The sequence below is a fragment of the Panthera uncia genome (assembly GCF_023721935.1).
Source record: "Panthera uncia isolate 11264 chromosome C1 unlocalized genomic scaffold, Puncia_PCG_1.0 HiC_scaffold_4, whole genome shotgun sequence".
In the NCBI taxonomy this organism is placed as follows: Eukaryota; Metazoa; Chordata; class Mammalia; order Carnivora; family Felidae; genus Panthera; species Panthera uncia.
The window spans coordinates 68,022,752-68,046,671 of record NW_026057585.1 but is presented as its reverse complement, the minus strand read 5'-3'; the positions used below and the strand labels follow the sequence as shown (position 1 = coordinate 68,046,671).

The 23,920-nt window shown below is 54.6% G+C and overlaps 1 protein-coding gene across 16 annotated transcripts; it reads right to left on the bottom strand.

Moving 5' to 3' along the window:
• Positions 1-7,109: 7,109 nt before the first annotated feature.
• On the bottom strand, positions 7,110-22,536 carry TAL1 (TAL bHLH transcription factor 1, erythroid differentiation factor). Of its 16 annotated transcripts, none has more exons than XM_049617247.1 (7): positions 19,529-21,741; positions 19,114-19,269; positions 17,772-18,846; positions 15,337-15,774; positions 13,866-13,960; positions 9,896-10,102; positions 7,110-9,774 (listed from the first exon to the last, which is right to left on the bottom strand). In XM_049617247.1, the coding sequence occupies exons 4-7, from the start codon at positions 15,771-15,773 to the stop codon at positions 9,551-9,553; spliced, it is 963 nt and encodes a 320-aa protein (XP_049473204.1). In that variant the 5' UTR covers position 15,774; positions 17,772-18,846; positions 19,114-19,269; positions 19,529-21,741; the 3' UTR covers positions 7,110-9,550. The 16 variants fall into 16 exon arrangements, with proteins under 16 accessions (XP_049473204.1, XP_049473200.1, XP_049473197.1 ...); XM_049617243.1 differs by having other exon boundaries at positions 9,547-10,102; positions 17,772-18,507; positions 18,676-18,846; XM_049617240.1 differs by having other exon boundaries at positions 9,547-10,102; positions 17,772-18,561; positions 18,679-18,846.
• Positions 22,537-23,920: the final 1,384 nt, after the last annotated feature.

Genomic DNA, 23,920 nt, shown 5'->3' with positions numbered 1-23,920 from the left:
CAAGGGGCTCTGAGTTCTGAAGTAAGGAAGGCCCCAGCCCTCAGCAGGGGGATGTGGGGGCAGGGGCAGGGAGGAGGGGCACGGATCCAGCAGATGCAGCATCGGAGCATCTGAGGTAGTTGAACACACAGGAGTGCACCTGTCGTGGGGCATTCAGGGCAGGCACCTGAGCCAGGAAAGGCTCAGAGGTGGGAACTAAGAGCCAGTACACATGAAACACGTGGGGAGCTCAATAGGCCCTTAAGGGAGGATGGAGGGCAGAGGAGGGCACAGCACTTTCCACTCCAGTCTTGAACTGGCCTGATTTTTTTAGGACACTTCCTGGACCATGCTTGTTTCCCCCTTCCCTCCCTGAAACTGTCCACATCCCCAGAGCACTCAGAGCCATCAAAGTGAGTGACGGCAGGCTAATCACAGCCACTTGGGTGTGAGGAGGCCCCTTGTCTCTCTCTGAGGACCCTCCAGCAAGGACAAGTGCAGGACAAAAGCTGTGCCTCCCCCTCCTGGCCTGCCACAGCCCTCATTAGCATCATACAGAAAGCCTGCCCGCCTGGCAACTGGGCAGGCCAGCCCAGCTTTGGCTAGGCCCCAACCAAGCAGATGTGGACCCTGAAGGGGCCTGTGGGCAACCCTGCCCCCCCCTCAGAAACTAACCACGCCAGGCAACCACGGCCCTGTCCTGCCAGCCCCATCAGCCTTTCCTTGCATCGCCCCACAGAATCTGCTGGGACTGCCAAAGAGCCAAATGGAAGCAGAGAAGCAGACGAGTCCTGAATGATGACTCCTGGAGTCTTAGAGACCTGTCATTAGGCTCAGGGTCAAATCCTAGCATCCTAGACCGGGGCAGCCACTTCAGAGAGCTGCTTTAGAACATGCCATTGCCAGAAAACAGACACGACAGACACTCAGCTTCCCAGGACTTTAATAAGTCTCCAGCCTGGTCGGGCAGGTAGCCTGCAGCAGAGATCTGAGGTCCCAGGCGGTCCTGGACGAGATTGCCTGGGGGCTTGGGGCTGGGAGTGCCTGTGTCTGTCTGGATCCCACCTATTCAGGGGTAATGGAGAGGGGCGTGAGAGTGATGGGGAAGCCCGATAGCCCATTGAAAGCGCAGTGCCCTGGGGACTGCTGGAGAGAGGGGCGGAGCACGAGGGAAGGAACCAAGGCCAGCGTGTGTGGGAACGGCCAGAGGGCAGAAGGCCCAGCCTCCCGAGATCCTGCAGAGCCTGGGACCCAGGAGCACCACAGGTCCCAGGCTACAGAGGGTAAGCTGGGAAGGGCGAAGGACCCTGGGCTCCCAGGTCGCAGCTGGCTGAGCTGTCACCAGGCATGGGGTGGGAAAGAGTTTTTCACCCTGGTCCCGTAGGTCCACTGGGTCTCAGAAAGGCAGGGGTCTTTTGTGGGGCCTAGTTATGGGATGGCAAGGGGTTGGGGGTTGCCTAGGGAGAGGGGACATTATCTTCAAACCACCATCTGCATCAATGAAGCTGAGTCAGGAGAGATCACGTCTCCCCAAATTAGGGAGCTCACAGAATAACATAAACAAACCTCCCTTCCCACAATGTAGGGGGGAGCGCTCCGATTTCCACTCCAAGTAGTCCCATCCTAATGGCCTGGGACTGGGTGGTGCCTCTCTGCAGTGATCCCAGCTGTATTCAGGGGTTCACCTGTAGTGGGGTGAGCGAACTGGCTCCCCAAACAGCCAGGGTCAGAATCCCAGCTGGGCTTGTCTCTTAGCCACTTGACCTTGGACAAATCATTTAACCTCTCTGACCTCTGTGTTTCCTCATCTGTAAAATGAGGAGTGACTGTCCTCTTGCATTGGGTTGTTGGGAGGAGTCAGAGTGCGATAGCAGAGTCAAAAGCCTCACCCTTTGCTATAAACTGTAGACACTGAGCACAGGTGGGTGAGGCTAACCTTCAGTGACCCACTTCCTCTTCCTGAGCTTCCCAGGTCTGGGGCTGGGGTCCCTCTGCCTCTCTCCGTGAAAATCTGCTCTTTCCTGGGGGACTGGCATATTAACAGGTCTAAACTTATGTTAATTCAAATTAAACAAACTTAAAAATTCAGTTACTCAGTCACACTAGCCACATTTCGAGTGCGGCATTTTGAGTGATAGCGGCATGTGCTCAGCGGCTATCATATTGCGCCGGGCAGACACAGAACATGGCCATCATCACACAAAGCTGTATCAGACAGTGCCGGCCTAAAGGCATGAGACAGCTCCGGGTTGGGAGTTAAGAGATCTGGACTCTGGTTCCAACTTATCTCCTAGCTCATGCTGTTTAAACAAGTCCCTTTGCCCCTCAGAGCCTCAGTTTCCCCATCTGTGCAGCCTATCCCACACTGTGCAAGGCAGAGCACAGTCAGTGCTTGACGAGGCCCTTTTGATTGATTCTATCACCCCACTGCCTTGGATCAGGCCCACAAGGAAACAGGTGTGTGGGTGGAGCCCCGCTGATCTGGAGGCAGAGGGACTCACCTGCCCACCCTCATGCTCCAGCTGCTCCAGAAAATACCCTGGAGTCCAAAACTTGTCAGGCAAGCCTCCCTGAGTCTCGGTGTCTCAGACAATTGTCTGCAGGTCAGCAAAGCCGGAGCCTGAAGAGCAGGCCTTACAGTGGGCCAGCGTGTACCTTTCCATAGGCTTACACAGGCCTGAGAAGCCGGAAGACCCCAAACTCATCCCTCTCAAAGCAGGCAGGGCCTTGGGGAGGAGGCAGCCTCATGGAAGGCAGCCCGGAGGGGAGGAGGGGAGGGGAGGTGTGGAGTGGAGAGTCAGAGAGTCAGAAATGCGCTATCAGCACTGCCCGTCCTCCCCACTTCCTCTCTTGAACGGATCACATCCTGTTATTGTGTGGACAGAGAAGGCCAGGAGCTGGGGAGGGAGGCAGGGCTCAGACCAAGTGAATGGCGAGAGAAAGGAGGAGCCAGAGGGAATGTCACAGTGGGCATCAGGTAGCTCTAGCAGCCCAACCCTGCCTGACCCCAGGTGGCCTGGCAGGAGTAGGGCACCCAGGAGGGAGGACCAACATCCCCGGAGCAACTTGCATCTGCCATTAAGAGAAGATGCTGAAGCTCAGGACAGGCTGTGCCTCCCTGCAAAGGCACCTGGCAGGTGGGAAATGGTACCTTCTTCAGGAAGCCTTCTCCAGCCTCCTCCCCAGGCTCTTTTCAATTCAGCAAACATTTACCCTGGGCCTGCAGGGCCAGAGCCAGACTTCCCTCAGCCCTCGGGCCTCTCTCTCTCTCACAACACTTTCCTCTGGGGTTGTAATGTTCTGGATCTGTTCCCCTCCACCTAGCTTCCAGCCAGCCTTCGTGCCCCCTTCAGACAAGGGGACAGGGAAAGTCCCTTGCTGGCCCCCCAGCATCGCCCAGCATCGCCCAGCATGCAGCAGGTCCAGAGAAGTTCCTGCTGCTGTGAATGATTAGTGTTCCCACTTCCCTCTCTGTCCTCTTTCTCTCTTCTGCTGTTCCCAGGTATAGCCCTGTCCCAAACCCATTGCTAGCAATAACAATGGCTCTTTCTATAAAACACAAGCACTTTATATAGATTATTTTGAAATCCCATGCCAGCCCTGTAAGATGGGAACTAATATCTTTACTTAACAGATGAGGAAACTGAAACTCAGAAAGGGTAAGTGATTTACCCAAAGTCACACAGCAGTACAATCAGTGGTAGTCCTGAAACTTAAACCCAGATAAGTCTGACCCCAAGCCTAGGCTCCTTCTGTGGCCCACAAAGCGCCTCTCTTTCTGCCTTTCTTGCTCAATCCCACCCATGTCCTGGCCTCTCCCTTCCTGAACTGACACCACATCGACTGTCCTTACTGCCTGTCCTCAAGCTGAGCCTGTTGCTATAGGCAAGCTCTCCAGTGCCCCCACCAATTGCTCATGGTTCTGGGCAGATTCCACAGCACAGCATGGGCCTGTCTGCTCTAAAAACACCAACTACTTAGGGACTATTTCTTCTTCCTCTCTTGAAGGGCAGTGAACACTGGCTTTGGACTCAGACCTGAATTCAAATCCTGAGTAACTGGTAAAACCCCATCCCCTCTCTAAGCCTCATTTCCTTCTCTGGACAACAGAGAGGATGCTCTGGGTGTCCTGACTTACTCCTTTCACTCTGACTCATGATGGCCCAGCACCATGGCCTGTCCTCAGCACATTGGTCAGATGTGCTGGCCTGGCTCACATCAGCCATAGGGCCAGAGAGAGCACCGTTAGTTGTTTTGCACGTAGAGAAGGGGGAGTGGGCAGCACAAGGGGGCAGGGCTGCTATGAGCACAGGGATAAACAGCCTCCTGATCTTCATCAGCCACACCTCGCCCCACCCAGGTCCAGTATGATAACCAGGCCACTGGGGCCCAGCCCCAGAAAGCTCACACCCCGCCTCCCCACCAACAGAAGCAGCCCCAAGAGCAGAGCTGTCCATCTGCCCCAACCAGCCCAGAGCTGTGGTTTTCAGCCGGGGTGGGGGTGGGGTGGGGGAGAACATTGCAGGAGGCATCTTTGTAGGGATGACCCAGCCTCACACCTATCCCACTCACCCTCTCGTTCCATGCTGGCCTCAACACTGAGCTAGGAGTTTCCATACGTGGGAACCTCTTCATTCAGTCAATGTTGAAAGGATCCCATGCCAGGTCTGCCATGGGGCACTGGAGGCCAATAGACCAACCAGGCATGGTCTTGCCCTCAGGGGGCTCATGTTTGATTGGGGAAGCAGACGAGTGAGCACAGAGGGAAGGGAAGCCCCACAGAGTCAGGACAGACTTCTGGGTGCTGGGGACAATTTAGCCAGATGAAAGGAAGATGGAAGCAGATGATAGATAGAAACAAAAAGTGCAAAACCGAATGGTTAAAAACACAATGGCAGCCAGGACAGAAAGGTGAGTACAATAGGGGCAGAGAAAGCAAATAGTGGAATGGGCGGAATGGTGAGAACATGGTCTCTTCCCTGAGGTGGGCAGAAGGTGTCCTGGGAGGCAGGAAGTCTAGTCTTGCCCTGCCTGCCACTATTGTCATTGTCCATGGGATGTGTGGCCCTGGGAAGACTCTTCCTCTCTGGGCCTCAGTCTTCCTATCTGAAGATGGAGACACTAGTCCAAACGATCCCCAAGGGCCTGGCCCACTTGGGCAGTCAATAGCCTCACAGACTCTGCCTGGTGGCCACAGAGTCAGGTCCTCTTCACCTCTCTGTAAATGGAGTCCCTGCCCTCTCCTGGGAAAGATCCTTCTGGAAATAGGTACTCCTCCCTTCCCATTCTCCTCCTCCCCAGATGCCATCCTCACCAGAGCCTCAGCTATCACTGCATTGGTCTTGGCTAACCACTTCCTCGACCCCAAACCCCCTTTCACTATAGCTTCTAAAATGTCACTCTCTTGCTTGCATGAACATGCATCTCTCTCTCTCCTCCACCCCCTCTCTCACCACCCAAACTCCCTTCTCCTGCCCCAGGACTAAGTCTCCTCTTCCTATCTTCCCAAAGTCTTCCTTGCCCTGGGCCAGGGAGATGCATACTTGGGAGTCTTCTAAAAGCTCAGGAGCTTCCCTACAGGCCAGAGTTTGACCCTCAAACTCTGCATGGCCCTGGCCCTCCTAGATTATGGTTGGAAGCTTCCTAGGACAGGTGCAGCCAAGATCAAAGCCTGGCAAGATGAGCAAGGCTAATCCCAAAGGAGCCAGAGTCATCCAGGGGCCCCTTGAGTTCCCTTCTGGGCACATCTTTTTTCCCTTCTACTAATCACCTTCTAATGTGCTGTAACTTCACTGTATCAACACCATAATCAGCATATTTAATATGTGTGTGTGTGTGTGTGTGTGTGTGTGTGTGTTTGTGCGCGCTTACTGTCTCCTTGCTAGAATTCAAGCAACTCAAGAACAGGGATTTTGGTTTTCTTCACTGCTGGATCTCCAGTACCTAGAATGATACCTGGCCCGTTGTAGGGCTCAAAAAACACGACTACATGGAAGGATTGGTACTCCACTGGAAATGCTAACCCACTGAGGTCCCTGAAGTTCCAACAGTCCATATGCAGAGCCCTCTCTGCCCCCCGAACCCAGAGTCCCCGTCCGTCACAGCATTTCCATTCCTAAGCATCCCCTCACTGATCACTTCTCCCAAAGCCTCAGCCTGTCCCTGATCCCCACGTGAGACTTGCACCCCCCCATCCTCGAGAGTCAGGTATTAGAGCTGCAGCCTCCATGGAGTCATCAGAGCACCTGGGACCATCCTCTGGTGAGACCTTAATCTGTCCTGAACTTATGAGGAAAGCCACTGCCCCAGCCATACAGGTTGAACCCAGCACACAGAGGAGGCCACCTGCGGGTGGCCCTGCGCCACAAGTACAGGTACACAATGTTCAGAAGAGGCCCCCTCTGTGAGGCCTGGGAGAGGGAAAAGAATGGAACCTCTAAGGGGGGGAGCCTCAGGGTGGGATCATTCCACCCCGAGGGAACAGCTGAGTCCTGGAGGCCCCTCTATATCCAGGGAGACAGACTCTTGTCAGACCTTTCCTTTTAATGTCCCAACTCTCAGGCCTGGGGGTGCAAGATCCAAGTACAGAGTCCAGGCCCCTTTGTAAAACTTTTATTTAGAAATCTTCCCAATATATCCTTATATATATACACACATCATCACCACAAGGGTTTTGTCGCTAAAGAGTCACGCCCACAGTGTTGGCCTCCCGGCTGTACAAAGGTCAAGGTACCCGGAGCGGTTACTCCCCTTCTGCAGAAAAATGCAGAGACCAACACAACTCATCACGTACAGTACAACATTGACGGAAAGTGCTGGGCCCGCCCACAGGGACAACGCGCTATGTACAGGGGCAAGGGCAAGCCTTTGGTGGGGGCCGCGTACCATTGAAATCACAAGTACGAGACCAAACCAGCCCCAAAGGCCAAGATAGTTGTCAGCTGACTACAGATGCTGTGCCCTCTGTTCTGTTTTCGGAATGGGATAAAGGTTGTACCATCTTGCTGTTGCCACCACCAATAAAAGCATGTGAATTTTCCTGAAAAGATGTGAATCCCTCCGGTCATTACAATCATCTCTCTTCTCCACACTTTTTTTTTTCCTTTACATTCCTTCCCTTTGCAGAGATACAATTCTTGGAATGTTGCCATCTCTTTACAGGTGAGGCAGAGGAAGAAGAAGGGTATGCTGGGTGGGGCGGGGGGTGCGCAGTTGGACATGAAAATGAAAATTTTGGATCTTCTGTCGGTCTTGCAAAGACATGAAGCCTTACCATTCCCTACACAGGCCAGTTTGGGGAAGCTGTATTACGTTTTACATATTCCGCCCGTGTCTTTTTCCATTCTTACTCCTGTGCCTCCCCTTGGAAGGAAACGAAAATGAGGTCAATCTGGAGAAATGTGGACAATCAGGATAATTCAGGCAAAAGTGGTTTGGAACCTAGATTGCTCAAATGCTATGCAGTCAGGCAGGCTGGCCCACTGCCCAGGCCCTGCACTCAGGGTGAAAAACCCCACTGCAGCAATGATACTGAGGGCAGAAGGGTTCTTTCTGGTTTCAAAATGCTACTTTCATGATTCCACTCAGTCTACACCACAGCCCTAGGAGACAGGCCAAACCAGGGTGTTTATGAGAAACTGACATTGAGAGAGGTAACTTATCCATATTGTCTGAGAGAGGAGGAAGCCAGAAGCTTGAGTTCCTGATAGAATGTGTGATCATCTCCTAAATCGTCTCCACTCATCCATACTGTGGCCACTTTTCACTCCCAAGTCAAATTACTCTGCCAGGAGGTAAATAGAGTCTTAGGACCTAGGACAGGGGCTCCATCTTTAGACAGATGGGATTCCTCACAGAAGCTTCCAAGTACTGGAAAGAAACCAATCCTAAGTTCACCAAAATAGGATGTTGGGGGTCTTAAATGGATGGAGAATGGTACTATAAAGGTTACCATGTTCCCCCCTTACTCACAAACTGGACCCCACAACTTAAGAGGGGAGGGGAGGGAGCAGGGATCATGCCATCTGCATTCGGCTGTGCTCAAGGTCCTTCACCACAAGGGATTGTTTTCCCTCTAACCCCAAAGGCAGAGCCTGGTGGGAGATGGCTGCGGTGACTTGAGGGTACAATGACAGGTATATAGGACTTGGGTGGAGTTTGTTCCATGGGCTTGGAATGCATGTCACAGGCAGGCCTGGCCTTAAGAAAACCATGTCCCACCATCTGGATTGACACAAGAGATCAACAGGACAGTGGGTCCACTCTACAAAAAAATTCTTCACTTTACAAAAGGACTTGCAGTAGTAATTCTTTAAAAGATGAAGGATAAGGGTTTGATTTACAAAACTTTCATGTACAACTTTTGGAGGGGGACACTCTTATTGCAGTAAGCCAGCCTCCCATACACACCCTAGGTGACTGAAAGCTGTATAACCGAGGGGTGTTGAAGACTCTGCTAAGTGATTGTGCATATGTCTGGGTCTCAGCCAGGGCCTGGTCTCTGGTCTCTGGATTTCCCATGCTCCAGAAGGGGGCTGGCGCCTGGGTCCTATCAAGACCTAAAGATCCCACCAGTAACTGAAGTCAAGCAAAAATCCCAAATGCCAGAAATTCATAGGACAGGGTTTGTGCTCAATTGAGTTCAGAACACAGACCAGACCATCAGCAAGCAGACTTCCTGGGGGTGAGAAGGTCCCTCTGAGTATCTGCGAGGACACACAGATGGGGCTGTGCATCCATTGTCAGCACAAGCACATGCCCATCAGCACACTGGCATTCGTTCACCGTACAAACAGTGATGGGGAGCTCAGAACACAGGCAGGAAGCTCTGAGACACCATCGGGATGTGAACCCACAGCCCTAAACAGCTCTTGCTCAACTCATTCTAATCACTTTCCCTCTCTCTGCCTTCACATGAGGCCCAACAGGGCATGCTCCCAGCTACAGACTCGGTCCCCACAGCCACAAGGATTAGGAAGGCAAGTCTCAGTGGGGAGAAAGCAGACTTTGATCCTGGGGCAAGAGTAAGGGCTACTGGGTTCTCTGACCCTCCGGCCCAGCTAGTCAAGAGCAGGCTGTCCACTGGCCATCTTCTTCAACCAGGCCCTGAAGAAGGCACCTCGAGGCTTGTGACTCTCTGCGGCAGCTGGCAAGCTGGGTGGACCAACATGGGCCTGGGTGAAGATGGGGCTCACCCAGAAATGGGCAGCTACCAGGTACCTACATATTTGGACGGGGTGGCCACACAAGCCACTCCAGCCAGCTTGGGAGGGGGCTGAAGGCAAGGCAGAGGCTGCTGGATGCCCCAGGGGAGAGCCGACAACCCCAAGTCTCAGCAAAGACGGGGGGTCCCAAGCTCCAGGCCAAAAGCAGTGCCAGTTGAGCTCTTTACTTTAAAGTCTTAGGGATTTGGGGGAGGGGAAGACCGTGCCGTCTTCATAAAAAGTACCTACCACTTTGCTCCATTTTTCTGTTCTACCACTGAGTCAGGAAACAGGAAAGCCAGCCAGGGCAGTTAGGACTTCCCAAAGTTCAGACATCAAGGAAGGCTCGTCAAGTCCACTGCCCTGCTTCAGAGCTGCCCAATCCTCACCCCACCTGCCCCAAAGCCCACGGTCCCAGAAGCCTGAGGCTGCCCTCCTGGCCGGTCCTGAGTGGCCCCGGCCCCATCACCGAGGACCTGCTCCATCAGCGGCTGGCAGCATGGCAGGATGGAGGCTGCGGGCCGTGTGCTTGGGTGCCGGCTCTTCTGTGTAGCTGTCCGGGCTGGCGGCCCCATCCAGAGAGCTGCCACAGCTGGAGTTGGGGGAGAGCACGTCCTGCAGCAGGTCGTCTGCAGGTGCACCGCCCCCTCCCCCACCGCCTCCTCCACCAGCCCCCACCACGGGGTCCTTGCCAGGCTTGGCCCGTTGGGTACCCTCCTCCTCCTGGTCATTGAGCAGCTTGGCCAGGAAGTTGATGTACTTCATGGCCAAGCGGAGGATCTCATTCTTGCTGAGCTTCTTGTCTGGGGGATGTGTGGGGATCAGCTTGCGGAGCTCAGCAAAGGCCCCGTTCACATTCTGCTGCCGCCATCTTTCTCGGCTGTTGGTGAAGATGCGTCGCACGACTTTGGTGTGAGGACCTGGAGGTAGGGGGACAAGAGTTAAAACGGTGAAATGGAGGTGCCCCAAGGCACCTTCTCCTGTGGGGAAGAAGAGAAACCAGTCATTGGGAAACTGGGGAAACCCAGAACGCCTTCCCTTACCTTTTACTTAGAAAACTCCTATTCAGCTTGTAAAGCCCAGTTCATCTGTTTCCTCCTCTCTGAGGATTTCCCTCCACCCCTTGGGACAGACCTCACCAACCATCACGGCCCTCCAACCCCCTGATCTCCATTACTTTTGATCATTGCTGTATGTGTCTATGCTTGTTGCCCTGTCTGGGTTGTGAAACATTTGAGGACAGGGACCATTTGTCATTAATTAATTAATTAATTCATTCATTCATTCATTGTGCCAAGAGGCCATACCACATTAGTCAGAAAGACAAACTCTGGAGCCAGACTTTCCGGGATGATTCCTGACTATTACTCACTAGAGAGTGACTGGGCAAGTTACTTAAACTCCCCGTGCTTTAGCTTCATCATCTGTAAAATGGAGATAATACTAGCAACTGAAGTCACAAGATTGTCATATGGATCTAACAACGAACACAGGATAAAGTCCTTAAGACAATACCTGCCTCAGGTAAAACATTCAATAAATGTCAGCTATTATCATCTAACCATCAGTTATTTACTAATAACCAGGCACCAAGGAACATGATGAACAAAACAGACAGGGTCCCTGCCCTCATGGAACTTCCATTTTAATGGTGATGACAGATGATGAACAAGTACAAACAAATAACAAATGAACAGGAAGCAGAATGTAATAAAATATGGAAAGGAGCCACTACATTTAGCTGAGGTGGTTGGGGATGGCATACTGGAGAAAAGTGACATCTAGAAGGTAAGAACTTAAGGCTAAACAAGAGCCAGCAGCCACAGGAAGGGAAGAGGGAATGCTATGGCAAAGGCCCTGAGCTGGAAAATGGCTGAAGCCAGCCTGGCTAATCAGTGTGCTTGTGATCAGAGTAGGCTGAATCCAGACCCCATAAGTCTCTGCAGTCAGGGTGGGGACTTTATACTAAGGGTGATGGAAAACCCAGAGCAGGGGTTTGGTAAATGTTTGCTAACTGATCATGCTGGCAGAAGGGGGAATGGCGTAGAGAGCACAGACAAGAGGGAAAAGGGCCCACCCACCCTGTGGGCTCTCTCCCCCAGGAGAGGAGTGGAGAGACAGCCACGCACAGGCACGGCCTGAGGCTCTGAGCAGGTGTCTGGGGGCTGCCTCAGTCTCTCCATGTCTACAATGCACTGATTACAGACTAGACCAATTTCAGACTGTATTCACGTACTAAGACTTGTGGAGCAGTAGCAGACACCAGCTTGCATGTATTGAGCACCTATGGTGTTCAAAGCACTGCACAAAATATCCAAGCCTGACCTGGGATGCCCAAAGCCAGAGAAAATAGAACAGGGCCCTGCAAGTGTTCCTGAGCTCCTGGGCTGAGGTGACCGCTTCCCTCCCCAACACTGAGGCACACAGCCAAGCTCCCAGCAGTCATCAGGAAGCTCTGTGCACTGAAGGAACTCCCAGACCTGGGATATTTGTTTGCCCTCTTTGATGACCCCTAGAACCAGACCTCAGAATGGGGAAACTTGAGTAGGGGAGACGAGGAGAGGAAGGGTCAAGGCATCACCTAAGACCCACTGCTCATTCCACTGAGACTGAGGCTGGGACAGCTCATCCATGCCAGCACTTCCAGCTTCATCATCTGTCTCTCTTACATGCACGTGCACACACACACACACACACACACACACACACACACACACACGTATACACACATGCACACATACACACACACGATATTCTCTCAGAGCGGATCATTCACTCCCTGCCCACTGTGCCTCTGAAAGCTGTCTTTCTAAATCCCAACAAGCCCCAGCCCAATGCACTCTTCGCCAAAGGCCAGACCCAAGCTGGGAAAAACAGCACTGTGCTGGCAGTCCTACCCTGGGCTGCTGCGGAGGAAATAACTCCATGTTCTTTGGCCTCCAGGCCAGACAGAGGGGTGTCCCTCAGCTGTGACATAGAGAAGACCGTCTCTGCTCCATGGTAATGCTGACTGATCTTTAGGGAGCTCCTAAGTGAGGAGGGGCATTATAAGTGCTGTCACAGCTACAGCTAGACAGAACTCCAGAAAGAGCACCTACCCTGAGCCAGGCCCTAAAAACACTTTACCCCATTGTACTCTTTCAGCAATCTGTAAGGAAGCAATTACTCTCCCCACTTCACAAATGAGGAAACTGAGAGCCAGAAAAGTTCAGCAGTAGGAATCCACATCAAGTCCTGACTTTACACCTCGAATTAGTTCCACTTCTTTGGACTCTTTCTGGTTATACCTTTGACTTCCAAGTCTCATGGACAGATTCTGCACCCCACACACATACCCTCCTCTCACCTCCATTTCTGCCTATTCCTCGCTGGCACCTTCCCAGAGAACCTCCCACCTCTCCACACCCTCCTCTTCCCCCAGTCTGTCCATCCCTCTGCACCCTCTGACTCTCCGTGGCCAGGTACTGAGTAGGTGCTCAGTAAACGTTAGTGACATTTATGAGTAATGGTTTCCCTATACGTCTGTGCTCCCCCCAAATCCTCACCCTCTTGCCCCTCTCCTCCTTCCTCTCTTTTAAGCCTGATTCTCACTGCTTCTGCCCTCTGCCGAAAATGCCTCTTCCCTGGGGAACTTCGGGACTGGTTCTGCCTATTTCCTGTTTGGTATACCCACCTCCCCTCTCTAACCTAACAGCATTGACACGTCATCACCCTTCCCTCTTGGACCTATACCCCATATCCCAGGCTGATCAGGTCTTATGAGGCCTGTTCCTTGTCCAGACTCTAGGCCCCCTCCCCTCCAGAACACCACAGAAGACTCCTCTCCAGAGGCTCCAGCTCAATACATATCCCTCTTACTGGCTCCTTGAATAAACCCAGTGTGGCTTCAAGGCCTCAGGTGCCCTTCCTACTGGAGCCCCAGGCCCCAGCCAGGCTGAAGCACTGGAGGCTCCAGGGATTGGCTCCAAGTCCTGGGCTCTGGAAGAGCCTGCTCTCCTGCCCCCTGGTGTTGGGTCCCATCTACTGCATCAGATCAACACTGGGGAGAGGGAGGGGATACTCCAAATCTCCCATTCATCCAACCCCTTCCCCCAAGTTAAGTGCCAAAGATTACTGGGTAGTTCACTGTAGTAGTGCCAAGGACCTTCTCGGGGAATCTAGGATGTCAGGAAGGGAACTCTAGGTCTCAGTTCTGGGTGTGGAACGGAGACGAGATGGCCCCACAATATAGGGTCCTGGGACAAGGCCCTTAAATGTGCAATTCCAGGCAGGGAGCAGACTCCAGACTCCAAAAAGGACTTGGGAGCTGCACGAAATCCCTGAGGGGCAGCGCTTAGAGGCAGGGAGCACCACGTGTTCTGCCCTCCGCCTGCGATTCTTGCCAGGGGTTGGAACGGAGCTACAGTGGGGACTACAACTGACTCCAGGGGTTTGGGCTAAATGCCTCAGTGTGTCCTCAGCACCACTTCCCTCTTCCCAGGACCATGAGGGTGGCCCCCAGCCCCACCCATGACTTCCCCTAGTCCCAAGTCTAGTTGCAGGGTGAGGACTCGGCAGACTCGGGTTCCAAGGCAGCCAACCCAGCTATGTGAGACACTCATGGAGTAGTGCCCAAGGATCCCACCTTCAAGGGGCTCTAAGGAGCATGAGGGATGACACAAAGGTGGAAGCAGGTAGACTCACCATCAGTAATCTCCATCTCATAAGGGGAGGGCCTCCTCTTCACTCGGTTGTTGGTGGCGAACATAGGGAAGGCATCTGGCTCCCCAAAGAACCCACTGTGGGAGGGAGCAGGCAGATCACAAGATCACACGTAGGTGGAGGGGAGAAAGCCTCCTCAGCGATCCTCCCCACGTGTTCTTGAGCCTCCCACCACCCTTGGGAAAACAAGGGGGCTCCTGCTCCCTTCACACCTGAGTTTGGAATAGAAGGAGCATCACACACACACCCAAACACACTCACAGAATGCTCCCACCCTCTCTCCCCGGTGAGACAAGCAAGGGGAGGAGGGACCACACTCCCACACACCCCTCCCCCCACACAAATGATAAGTGAACACATGGAACAAATGCAATAATGAACACACACGCAACTCACAGGCAGGCATACTCCCCTTCCCGATACAAGCACAGGATCCCCAGACACCTCCCCTCCCAAACAGGTACTCATACAGGCAGATGTGGCCTTCATACCTTGTGTGCTGTGCAACTCTAGCCCCTCACAAGGCACACCATCCCTTTCCCCCCAGATCGCCCCACCTTCATCGGGGGTCCCATGGGGGCCGCCGACATTCAACAGAAAGGAAACCTTGACTCACCACTGTTTACATGCCCCCCCCATCACCCACTCTGTGCTTTCCATGGCTTCTTTCTCGGGGTCTCCCACAGACTCAATAACTGGCCCACATTATCAACCCCTGCCTCATCTTCCTGTCTGCGCGCCACCTCTACCCCTATCTCCCCGCCATCTCAGTGGCCCCAGCAGGAAAATGGACACCCTCACACCGAGAGGGGTATACACCGCGCCCCCCCCCCCACCGCCGCCCTGCCCAGCCCGGCCGAGGGGCAGAGGGGCTCAGGAGGGGCTCAGGAGGAGAGGGAGGGATCCACTCCCCAGATGCGCCCTGGAGCAGTTTCCGAAGAGGGAACCCTCTTGCAACGACCATCAGCTCCGTATCTCTTACCTGTCCACTGAGGGCTGCAGTTTCCAGAAGAATCTCACAGCGGAGCGCATTCAGACACATTCTTGCCCGGTACTCACACTCCAGCAGCTCCCTTTGGGCCACTCGCCACCACGCACGCACACACTACCAACACCCAGCACGGCCAGCGCGCTTCCACTCACTGCGGGCCACATGCCTGCACGCCCGAAGGCGTGGACCCCTCGCGGGCTCACGCACACCCACGCAGGCCGCACACGCACGGGGCACGCCACCCCCGGCCCCGCGCACACGCACACTCCCACAAAGGGCTCCCGTCTGCTCGCGCACGGGCTCCAGCGAGCAGACTTTTCCGCCCTCGGGTCTACTACTCCCTTCCCTTCCTGCGCTCCCGCCGCTAAGCGCGGTCGCTCCGAGTGGCATAAGGGGCGCCCCGGCAGGATGCTTCCTGGGGTGCCGCCCGCCCACCCCGTCCCCTCCCGCCGCGGCCCTGACCTGCCGAGCGAGGCCAGCGGCTGGCTGAGGCTGTAGAGCAGCGCGCGGCCGGGAGCGGCGGGGGCCGCCAGCGCGGGTGGGCTCAGCTGCACCATGCGGCCGTCGCCGGGCAGCTCCGCGGGGGCCGAGGCGGGCGCGGGCCCCGGAGGTCTGCACAGCTCGGTGGTGGGCACCCGATGGCGCGCTTCGGCCGCCGCCGCCGCGTCGCGGCCCTTTAAGTCCCGCGCGGCGCCGCCCCCACCGGCGGGGCCGCCCCCCGGACCGCCGCGCGCGCCCAGCTCGATGACCGGGGGCTCCGCGGGGGCCGCGCGGCTCGTCTCCTTGGCGACGCCGTTCAGCAGGACCAGGTGCGGAGGGGCCATGCGGGCCTCGGCCGCGTCCCGTCCCTCTAGCGGGGGGTCACTGCGGGCCGCCTCGCTCGGCGGCCGCTCCGTCATCCTGCGGGCAGACAGACAGACAAGCGGACGCCCGCTCTGACAACCGCCCCCAGCCCACCGAGGGGTGGGTGAAGGGGGTGCAGGGCTCAGAGAAATTCTCGCACCGAGACGTGGGAAGAGGCGGACCAACTTAGCGCCACGTGGACACACGCCCTCCCCCGGGGCCTGAAGGCCCAGCGGGGGGCTGGGGCAGGAGGGAGAAAGGGGGGGGGGGCTCTGGTTTGGGAGAAGGGAGAGGGGCCTGGGAGACACAGAGACTGAAGAGATGGAAAAACACGACAGGCATTGGAGGAAAAGGAATACAGCCAGCGAAAGAAAACAGAAGGGGGAAAAGGAAGGAAATGTAGAAAGAGGCGAGAAAGAAATACCATCTTGTCCCCCTGCTCAGGCCGCAAGGGAAGAGGAGGGAACAAATCCCCTGACCATGTTCTTCCCGCCCCCCTTTTGGTTTTGGCGGGGAAACTGTGGCGCGGAGGTGGGGTGCTTTTCCAACCACCCTCAGCAATACCCGCCCCCAGCCTGCCGCCCGCACACGAACGTCCAGAAACCTGGGAGGGGTGCAAGTAGGGAACTCAGGGAATGGAGGCTACAGGGCCTGGGGTCCACTGTGCCACAGCTGGCAGCGCTTCTTGCTCTCCTTTCAACACATATGCACCCCCCTGGAGGGGTTGTCTGTCTGTAGTAAGCAAATACACCGTGTATTCTGGGCAGCTGCTGGAAACCCCGGTGGCCCTTTACTCCCACCGAGACCAGAGATGAGACACTGAGAAGGAAGAAAATGATCCTAGCCCTACCTCCCGCACACTCCGCCTCCTTCTGCCTAGCTGGACTCAAGTGAGGTGAGGTCTGGAAGGGAGGCTTGGCTGAAGGGCTATGGAGCCTCAGCATTCAGAATGCTCCTGAGGCCACCAGGGTCTAGGCTCCCATCTGTGAGCGGGAAGAGGTATCACGAAGGCCCTTGAACTCTTCCATCCCCCTCTCCTGCCGTGGTGTTGTCCTCTGGGAAATGGGGGCAATACCTCATTTATGCATTTAAAAGCACCTGCAAATGCTCAAGTAAACATTATCCGGACCATCCAGGGGAATGCCTTGCCCAAGGTCACATGAACCTATTGGCCACAGAGCCACAGAGCAGGACCAGAACTTCTATCTCACTCTGTCTGAGCTATCCTCCTGTGTACCCCCTCCCATGTATATCCCTGGGGCTCCTTCTCTTCTCCACAACCATACACCAGGGTGACCACAGAGGCTCCACTCCCCACTAACACTGACTGGGGGCCTTCCACCGCCCTGCTTCGATGCCAAAAGAGCCAGGCTCCCGAAAGAATGAAAACCAAAAAACCATGAGACCCTGGGTCTGCAGTTTGGGGATGCTTGTGAGTTCTTTTAATAAAATACATATATAATCAACCCAACAGGCTTCATAAGATGTCCAAAAGAAGATTTCTGCTCTCTGAATTAGACGGTTGGGATATTTTATAGCAGAAAATACACAAAAATCCAATTCAGCCTCAACCAGAGGGCATCTAATCACTCGCGGCAGCCATTCTGCCACTGCACCGCTCCGGACAAGAGTTGGCCTGGGAAATATCCTCGAGCTCCAGAAGAGAGACCCGACCTTCTGAAACCTCTTCTGGGCTCAGCAAAATTGCCACCAGACACACAAGCTGATGGAGAATTGTCATTCAGATTGCACTTCTGCACTGGGTCTGCCAGCTCCAGGGGCTCACCCCGGAGACAACAGAATTCCCCAAGACCTGGTGTACATGAGCTGCAAAGGCAGTGGGTTCACAAGGCTTCATTGGAAATGAGTTTACAATTATGGCGGAAACAATAGACCTGTATCCACAGAATGGGACTGCCAAGACACTGCAGCCACTAGAAATGCACCAGAGGTATACCAGTCTGGTGTTCCTGGTTCCCCTGCAGCAGTGAAATGCACCAGTAATATACCATCCTGTGGCAAAATACACAACCCCCAAGGTGCTGGTTCCCTACCTTACTGTCCCCACACACCGTTGTGTGCCCAGTGACACGTGCTTCAGCCCCAGCTTCTAACCAGAGTGACCAACGGTGCACACTGCAATCACCAGACTGAGTTCAAGCTCTCCTTATGACACATTTATACCCTCTGATTAATTCTGAGGCTTCATGTAGGCGCGGGTCCCCAAGGGGCAAGAGGAGCACATATTCCAGATGAGTTGACTCTGGCCCCAAATGCCCTCCCCAGAGGCCTATAAATATCTGTATCTCGGAGGCTCCCCGTGAGAAACCTTTGATTGGCCCCCAGGGTCTGTGGCCGACCTCTCCCCGCCCATCCCTGGACCTTAGGAAAACCCGGCAGGCTGTTCTGCAACCAGGATCACCCATGCCAAGGGTCCATGCTCCAGAAGCCAACAGCGGACTCATAAGCACCTCTGGTTGTAGGATTTTCTAACCCCAATCACTTGGCTTTGGTTAAGATTACTGAAAGGAAAGCCCGAGTGATTTTTACTTTGTTCATTTGTTTTTATTTGGGGAAGACAAAGGAATGGGGAGAAGCTTTTGAACAGAATCGCACTAGACTATTTTGACCATTACAACTCCTCTGTCTTTGTGCGGCCCAGAACCAGCTCGCAGCCCCCAACACCGGATCCTCATCTCCTGTTGCCAGATGGCCGCAACGTTTCCGTTCGAGTCTGAACAAGGCACGGATCCCAGGAGCTCCTGGGGGGCAGCAACGGGGTCTCGGCAGCTCCCAATTCCGGGCAGGGAAAATTTCTCATGTGAAAACAGCCTCCGCTGGTACCTGGGGTAAGAGCTAGCTTCCTGCCCTTCATATTGCACCCACACCCGAACGAACCCCCGGGGGAGCCCCAAGCCTGCGCTGCATTCGCGAGAACAGAACCACATTCCCTGCTACTACCAGAGTGGAGGAGTGTTCCAGCGCCGCTCCGCTCTAGGCCTCAGGCCCCGGTCAAGGCCCACCGGAGTTGGGACTGCACTAGCCAGGATGGCTGGGCCTTCTTCCTGCCAGCGGCCCAGGCACACGCAGCCTGCGCCACCCAGAAATAGCTGCCCCAGAGTTAGGAGCCTTGTGAAGCAAGCACAGGACCAGGACTGATGGGAGCGGCCTGGGGGGCTAAGTCCAGCTAGGTGTTTTTACCCAGGATTGAAAAAAGAAAGGGTCCCGCTAGAAACCACAGAGGCACGGATCCCGGATTCCCAGCTCTGGGCTCGTCCTCCCCTCACCCAATCGGAGACCGGACTGGCCTCTGTCCTGAGCCTCCCCCACCCCAGGCCGGAACCCAAGGTCTTCCTGGACACTGTTGCCACCGATAACTGTTCCCCCAAAACTCACCTGGGGCATATTTAGAGAGACAGGCCCCTCTGAATAGGATCTCCACTCCGCCGGAGAGGGGCGGGAGCCAAGGTCCAAGTTGTGGACTGGGGTCTTTGCTTTCCCCCTCTCTCGCTGAGAGACCAGCAGTTAGGCCACGGTGTGGTCCTGGGCAGTCTGCCGCGCCCAAAGCGAGTTTCCAGGAAAGATGGGGGTGGAGAGAAAGAGGGAGGGCGAGAGGGAGGGAGAGAGAGAAATGGGGGTCAATGGCTGGGAATTACCTCATGTCCTCGGCCGACCAGCCCAGGGAATTGCAAACAGCTTTCTGCCCCCAACTTGCAGGTGCTTGAAGCCTCCCCCCAACCCCCTTTAAAAAGAACCCTACACCTGACCAATCAGGAATAACTATTTACTCCAACAACAAAAAAAAACGAACTCTCCACAGACTGCCAGAACATTTTCGGGCCCTCCAACCGGGATGTCTGGTTCAGTGCGGCCAGCTGAGTTTGTTTTCTAAGCACTGACGTGTCTATGCGGTTGGCTGGCTTGGGAACCCGGGTCAGGCCCAAGCAGCAGCCACAACACCTAGCACGGGTGGGTGGGAAATGTGTGTTGGAAAAGGGGATTCCAGTCTTCAGACCCTGATCTGTGGGGCAGAATCTCCAAGGCCCCCATTCTCTCCATGTCCACCTCTAGCCCAAAGTGAAACCAGAACCCAATTCCAAAAGCTACTTTCTCAGAGAAATGGAGTCAGAACAGCACTGATCCAAGAGAATGGGGGAGGGGAGGGAGAGATATCTTGATCTATCTAGGCCCCCTTTTTTCTTCCTATTGAGAAAGAAAGAAAGAAAGAAAGAAAGAAAGAAAGAAAGAAAGAGACACAGGCAGCCCCCGTCTTCCTTTCAACCATCCCCACACAATGATTTTCAATTTTTCAGTGTTCAGACTAGCAGAGTAAAGGAGAATTCTAGTAATTCCTTGCAGCAATAAACAAGGCAAAGGGAGGAAGGATAAACACAAATCCAATACTGCTTCCCAGGGTGTAGTGTAGTGAGATTTAGGCTGCTTTTTTTTTTTTCCTCCGAAGGGTTTTAATTTGTTTTGCCTAAATTGTCCAGTTTATGATTACACATCGAAGCCTTGGATTAATTCCAAAGGACTCTTTTTTTACCCCAGCTTTGGTAGAAATACAGGAATAATTCTTCCCTGCAGTTTCAGTCCAATGCGGGAGATTTTCTTTCTCCTCTTCTAATCGAAATGGGGGGAGGGGTGGGAAGAAGGGAGAATTCACTCATTCCCGTATCTTAGGTTGGGTTAATTTTTGCTTTATGACAGAGTCTGTGTGTCCGTCCCTCTCTCCATTTTCTCTCCCAACCCCAAGCTCAGCAACTTAAAAAATAGAGGGGGGGGGGGGGGGGGGGGAGGGGGGAGGGAAACGGCGCTGCTTTGTTATCGCTCCAAAGAAGCTAAAAGGGACAAGCCGCTTCGCTTCTGAACCATTACTTTAATTAAAAAGGATGATGATGACGATGAGGATGAGGATGATGGCGACGACGTCAGTAACCATAATAACTGGCAAAACAAAATCCATTTTTTCGCAGCGAGGGCAGCACTAACCCCATCCCTCCACAAAGCCTGGCCGGGGTCACCGACGCGACGTGTACCTGACCCACGCGGCAATGTCGTTCACCCGGGGAGGGGATGGGAAAGTGTTCTTTGGAGATTATCCCGAGGGTCCCCACCCAAGGCGCGAAACCTGGAGAATGCGCCCATTGTCTTTTCCAGGCCTCTCCCGCAGACCCCGGCGGAGGTACCCGCGAAACTGACCAGAAATGGATGAAGCCTGGGTGCGGCGGAAACCGAAGCCGGCGGCTACCGGCTTGAAGGCGCGGGCCTTGGCGAGCGCTGCTCAGCTCCGAGCCTGAAGAACCTCCCACTCTAACAAACCCCTCGAACACCGGGGCACAGGCTGGCCTCTGGACAGAGCAGCCGCCGACCGGGCTCCGTCTGCCCATCCAAGCCGACACTGGCTTCCGAATACATCATAATTTGGAATAAAATGTGAAATCCCTCTCCCCGCCCCCTTGCCGCCTCCTCAACTTGCGGCCCCATCTCCTGCTCGCCCTCCCCTCCACCCCTCAGCGATTTGCAAATGCACTTCTAAAGGACACAAGCACACAACCCAGTATGGACAGGACCACACACGGTCCAGCCCCACAGAAGGGAAGCAAAGTAAACACAACCCAACACTGCCCCGCAAGTCGACATGGTCGGGCCCGCACACTGTCCAACTCGCCACAACGAAATCAGTCCAACGCAATCGCTCACGGACAGACAACTAAGGTAGTCAGGATCACACACGCCCGACACAACGAAACCACCCAAACACAATCGCCAAGGCCACACAACCCAACACCCAGAGGCAGACCCGTGTCGAGAAAGCCAACGAGCATAACTGTATACAACGATGAAAACGCAGAAGGGCTTGAAGAATCCAAATCAACAACCCAAAGGGCGCGGACACCATCACCCTCGGACACACAGCCCATCGCCTGGGAAGACCACACTCGGAAGAAGTCAGCATTGCCGACGGCTCACACACGCACTCACAATCCCACCGCATGCACACAACCACCAAGAAGAAATGAAAACCAACCACCGCCTCGCGCATTTCTGTATATTGCGTAAGGAAAAAGGGGAAGGAAGGAAGAGAGTCTCCGTGGCGGGAGGGGCGGCGGCGGCGAGCGGAGGGCGTCCGTGGAAAATGCCCCCCATCGAAAGAAACCCAGGGAAAAGGAGCGAAGACCTCTTCTGCGAGCGGGGGAAAGGGAGAGAGGAACTGACGGGGAATTCCGCGGGAGGCCGTAGGTTGCCTCCCACTAGAAAAAGGCCAGAATGCTCACGTTTTGCCGCTACGGGGGGACGCGTGTGGCCATTTTGAGGCCTGGTCCTCAGTGCGGAGGCCCGCCCCCGCCCCCCGTCGCGGTCCCCCGCCCGCGCGCCCAGGCTCCTCCAGCGACGCGCGCTAATCCCCGCTCACGTTCTGGGCCTCGTTAGCATGGGCCGAGGCGCGCCGGGGCCGTGTGCGCCGCCGAGATAAGGCACTGCCGCGGGTCCGCTCGCCCCCGATAAGCGCCTCGGCCATTATGGGCCAAATGATTCATTTTAATTTGGCAATTTCACCGGAGGGAGCGGGGACTGGTTGCGCGGCTCTGGGACCGGCTCCGGAATGCGCCACGGAGAGAGTTGGGCGCGCGGTCTAGGACTCGGCGAGTCCAGCCCCATTTCTGATCCCGAAGCCTCTGGGGAACCGGGCTCCCCGCAACCTCAGTCCCACGGCCTTCGAGACACCTTTCTTCAGCGACTCTCATCCCAGCACCCCGTCCCTACCTCCGACACCAAAACCATCACTCCCAACCCTTCCCCGGCATCCATTCTTTCTCCAGTGTCCTAGACACCCGGATTTCAATGGGCAGTTCCTCATCCCAGGAAGCTCCCAGCACCCACCCCCACCCCCGGCCTCCCACCCCCTTCAGCCCTGGCTCCTTTCTGCTCTAAAATGGAGCTTGCTTGCCTCCCGTGGCATAGACTGAGCTCACAGCCGGGGCTCTGTGGAGGCAGAATTGCTGTCAACGGAGCGATTTAAACGTCCATTCTGCCTGAGTTCCAGGCTGAGCCCAGAGCCCCGGAACATCCCATCCCTCATAATATTTTAAACAATTTAATCCTGCTATGAAGCGCCGTTCTAAGCACTCTACACATACAAATTCCTTTCGTTCTCATAAACAATGCTGGTGCTATTACCATCCTCCATTTAGAGATGAAGAAACTGTGGCACAGAGAGTAAAAGAAACTTGACCAATGTTACACATCTAGTGAGTGGTGGAGCCTGGGTTTGAAGTTCATTTGGCACCAGTGTCCACCTGGAGCCCAGCAGATGACGAAAAGCAGCCAGAGCCTAGGCTGGGATGACAGATCTGGGTTCAACTCATTGCAGGGACCAAGATCTTAGTGTGGGGTAGAAGTCTGAGTTCAGCGAGGAGTGGTGACTGGGGCTCAGCTCATGGAGGGCATCTGGTTTCATTCTTTTATGGTGGAGGGGAAAGCCCAGGTTTAAATCTTGCAAGTCGCTTGGCTCCGAACCTCTGTTTCCTCTTCTGTAAAATGGGGAGATAATACCTACCTCCCAGATTTGTTGTGAGAATTAAATGGCCTTTAAAAGGTAGTTGTGAGAACAATAATCTATGTAACCCTCACAGCCCAGAGCCCAGGATGACATCATATGCACTTGCATGGCAGTTCTGGTTATTGTTACAGACAAGGAAATTAAGGCACGGAGAGATGTGACTTGGCCAAAGCTCACAGTGAACCCAGGAAAAGCTGAGACCCAAACTCAAGTACCTAGTTCCCAGTCCACAGGTTTACCCACCATGCCAGGATGCTTGGTCCTCCCAGTAGCTCTGCTTTGGAGCTTCTTTTGCAGCCTGAAAACTGGGGAAATCCCTTCATCTGGTCCCGGACTGAGTCCCAGTCAAGGACAGTGCCCAGAGTCTGGTCACAGTCTGAGTACTGGCCCCTCCTTGCCATCAAGATGACTCTCTGTGAAGATAGGGTCAATTCAGTGTAGGCTGTGGCCTCTATCCCTCCTGTGCTCTCTGGTGGAAGTCAGGGCACCCTGTGCATACAGGTAACTTTTACAGAATCTCCTGAGAGAAGGACCATCCAAGTTCTGCGAAAAATAATTTAATTCTTGGACATGTCACAAGGCATCCCCTGGCCCAGCCATTCCAGCCTTCCACAGGGACCCTGAGGAGAGGCTTCTGGGGTC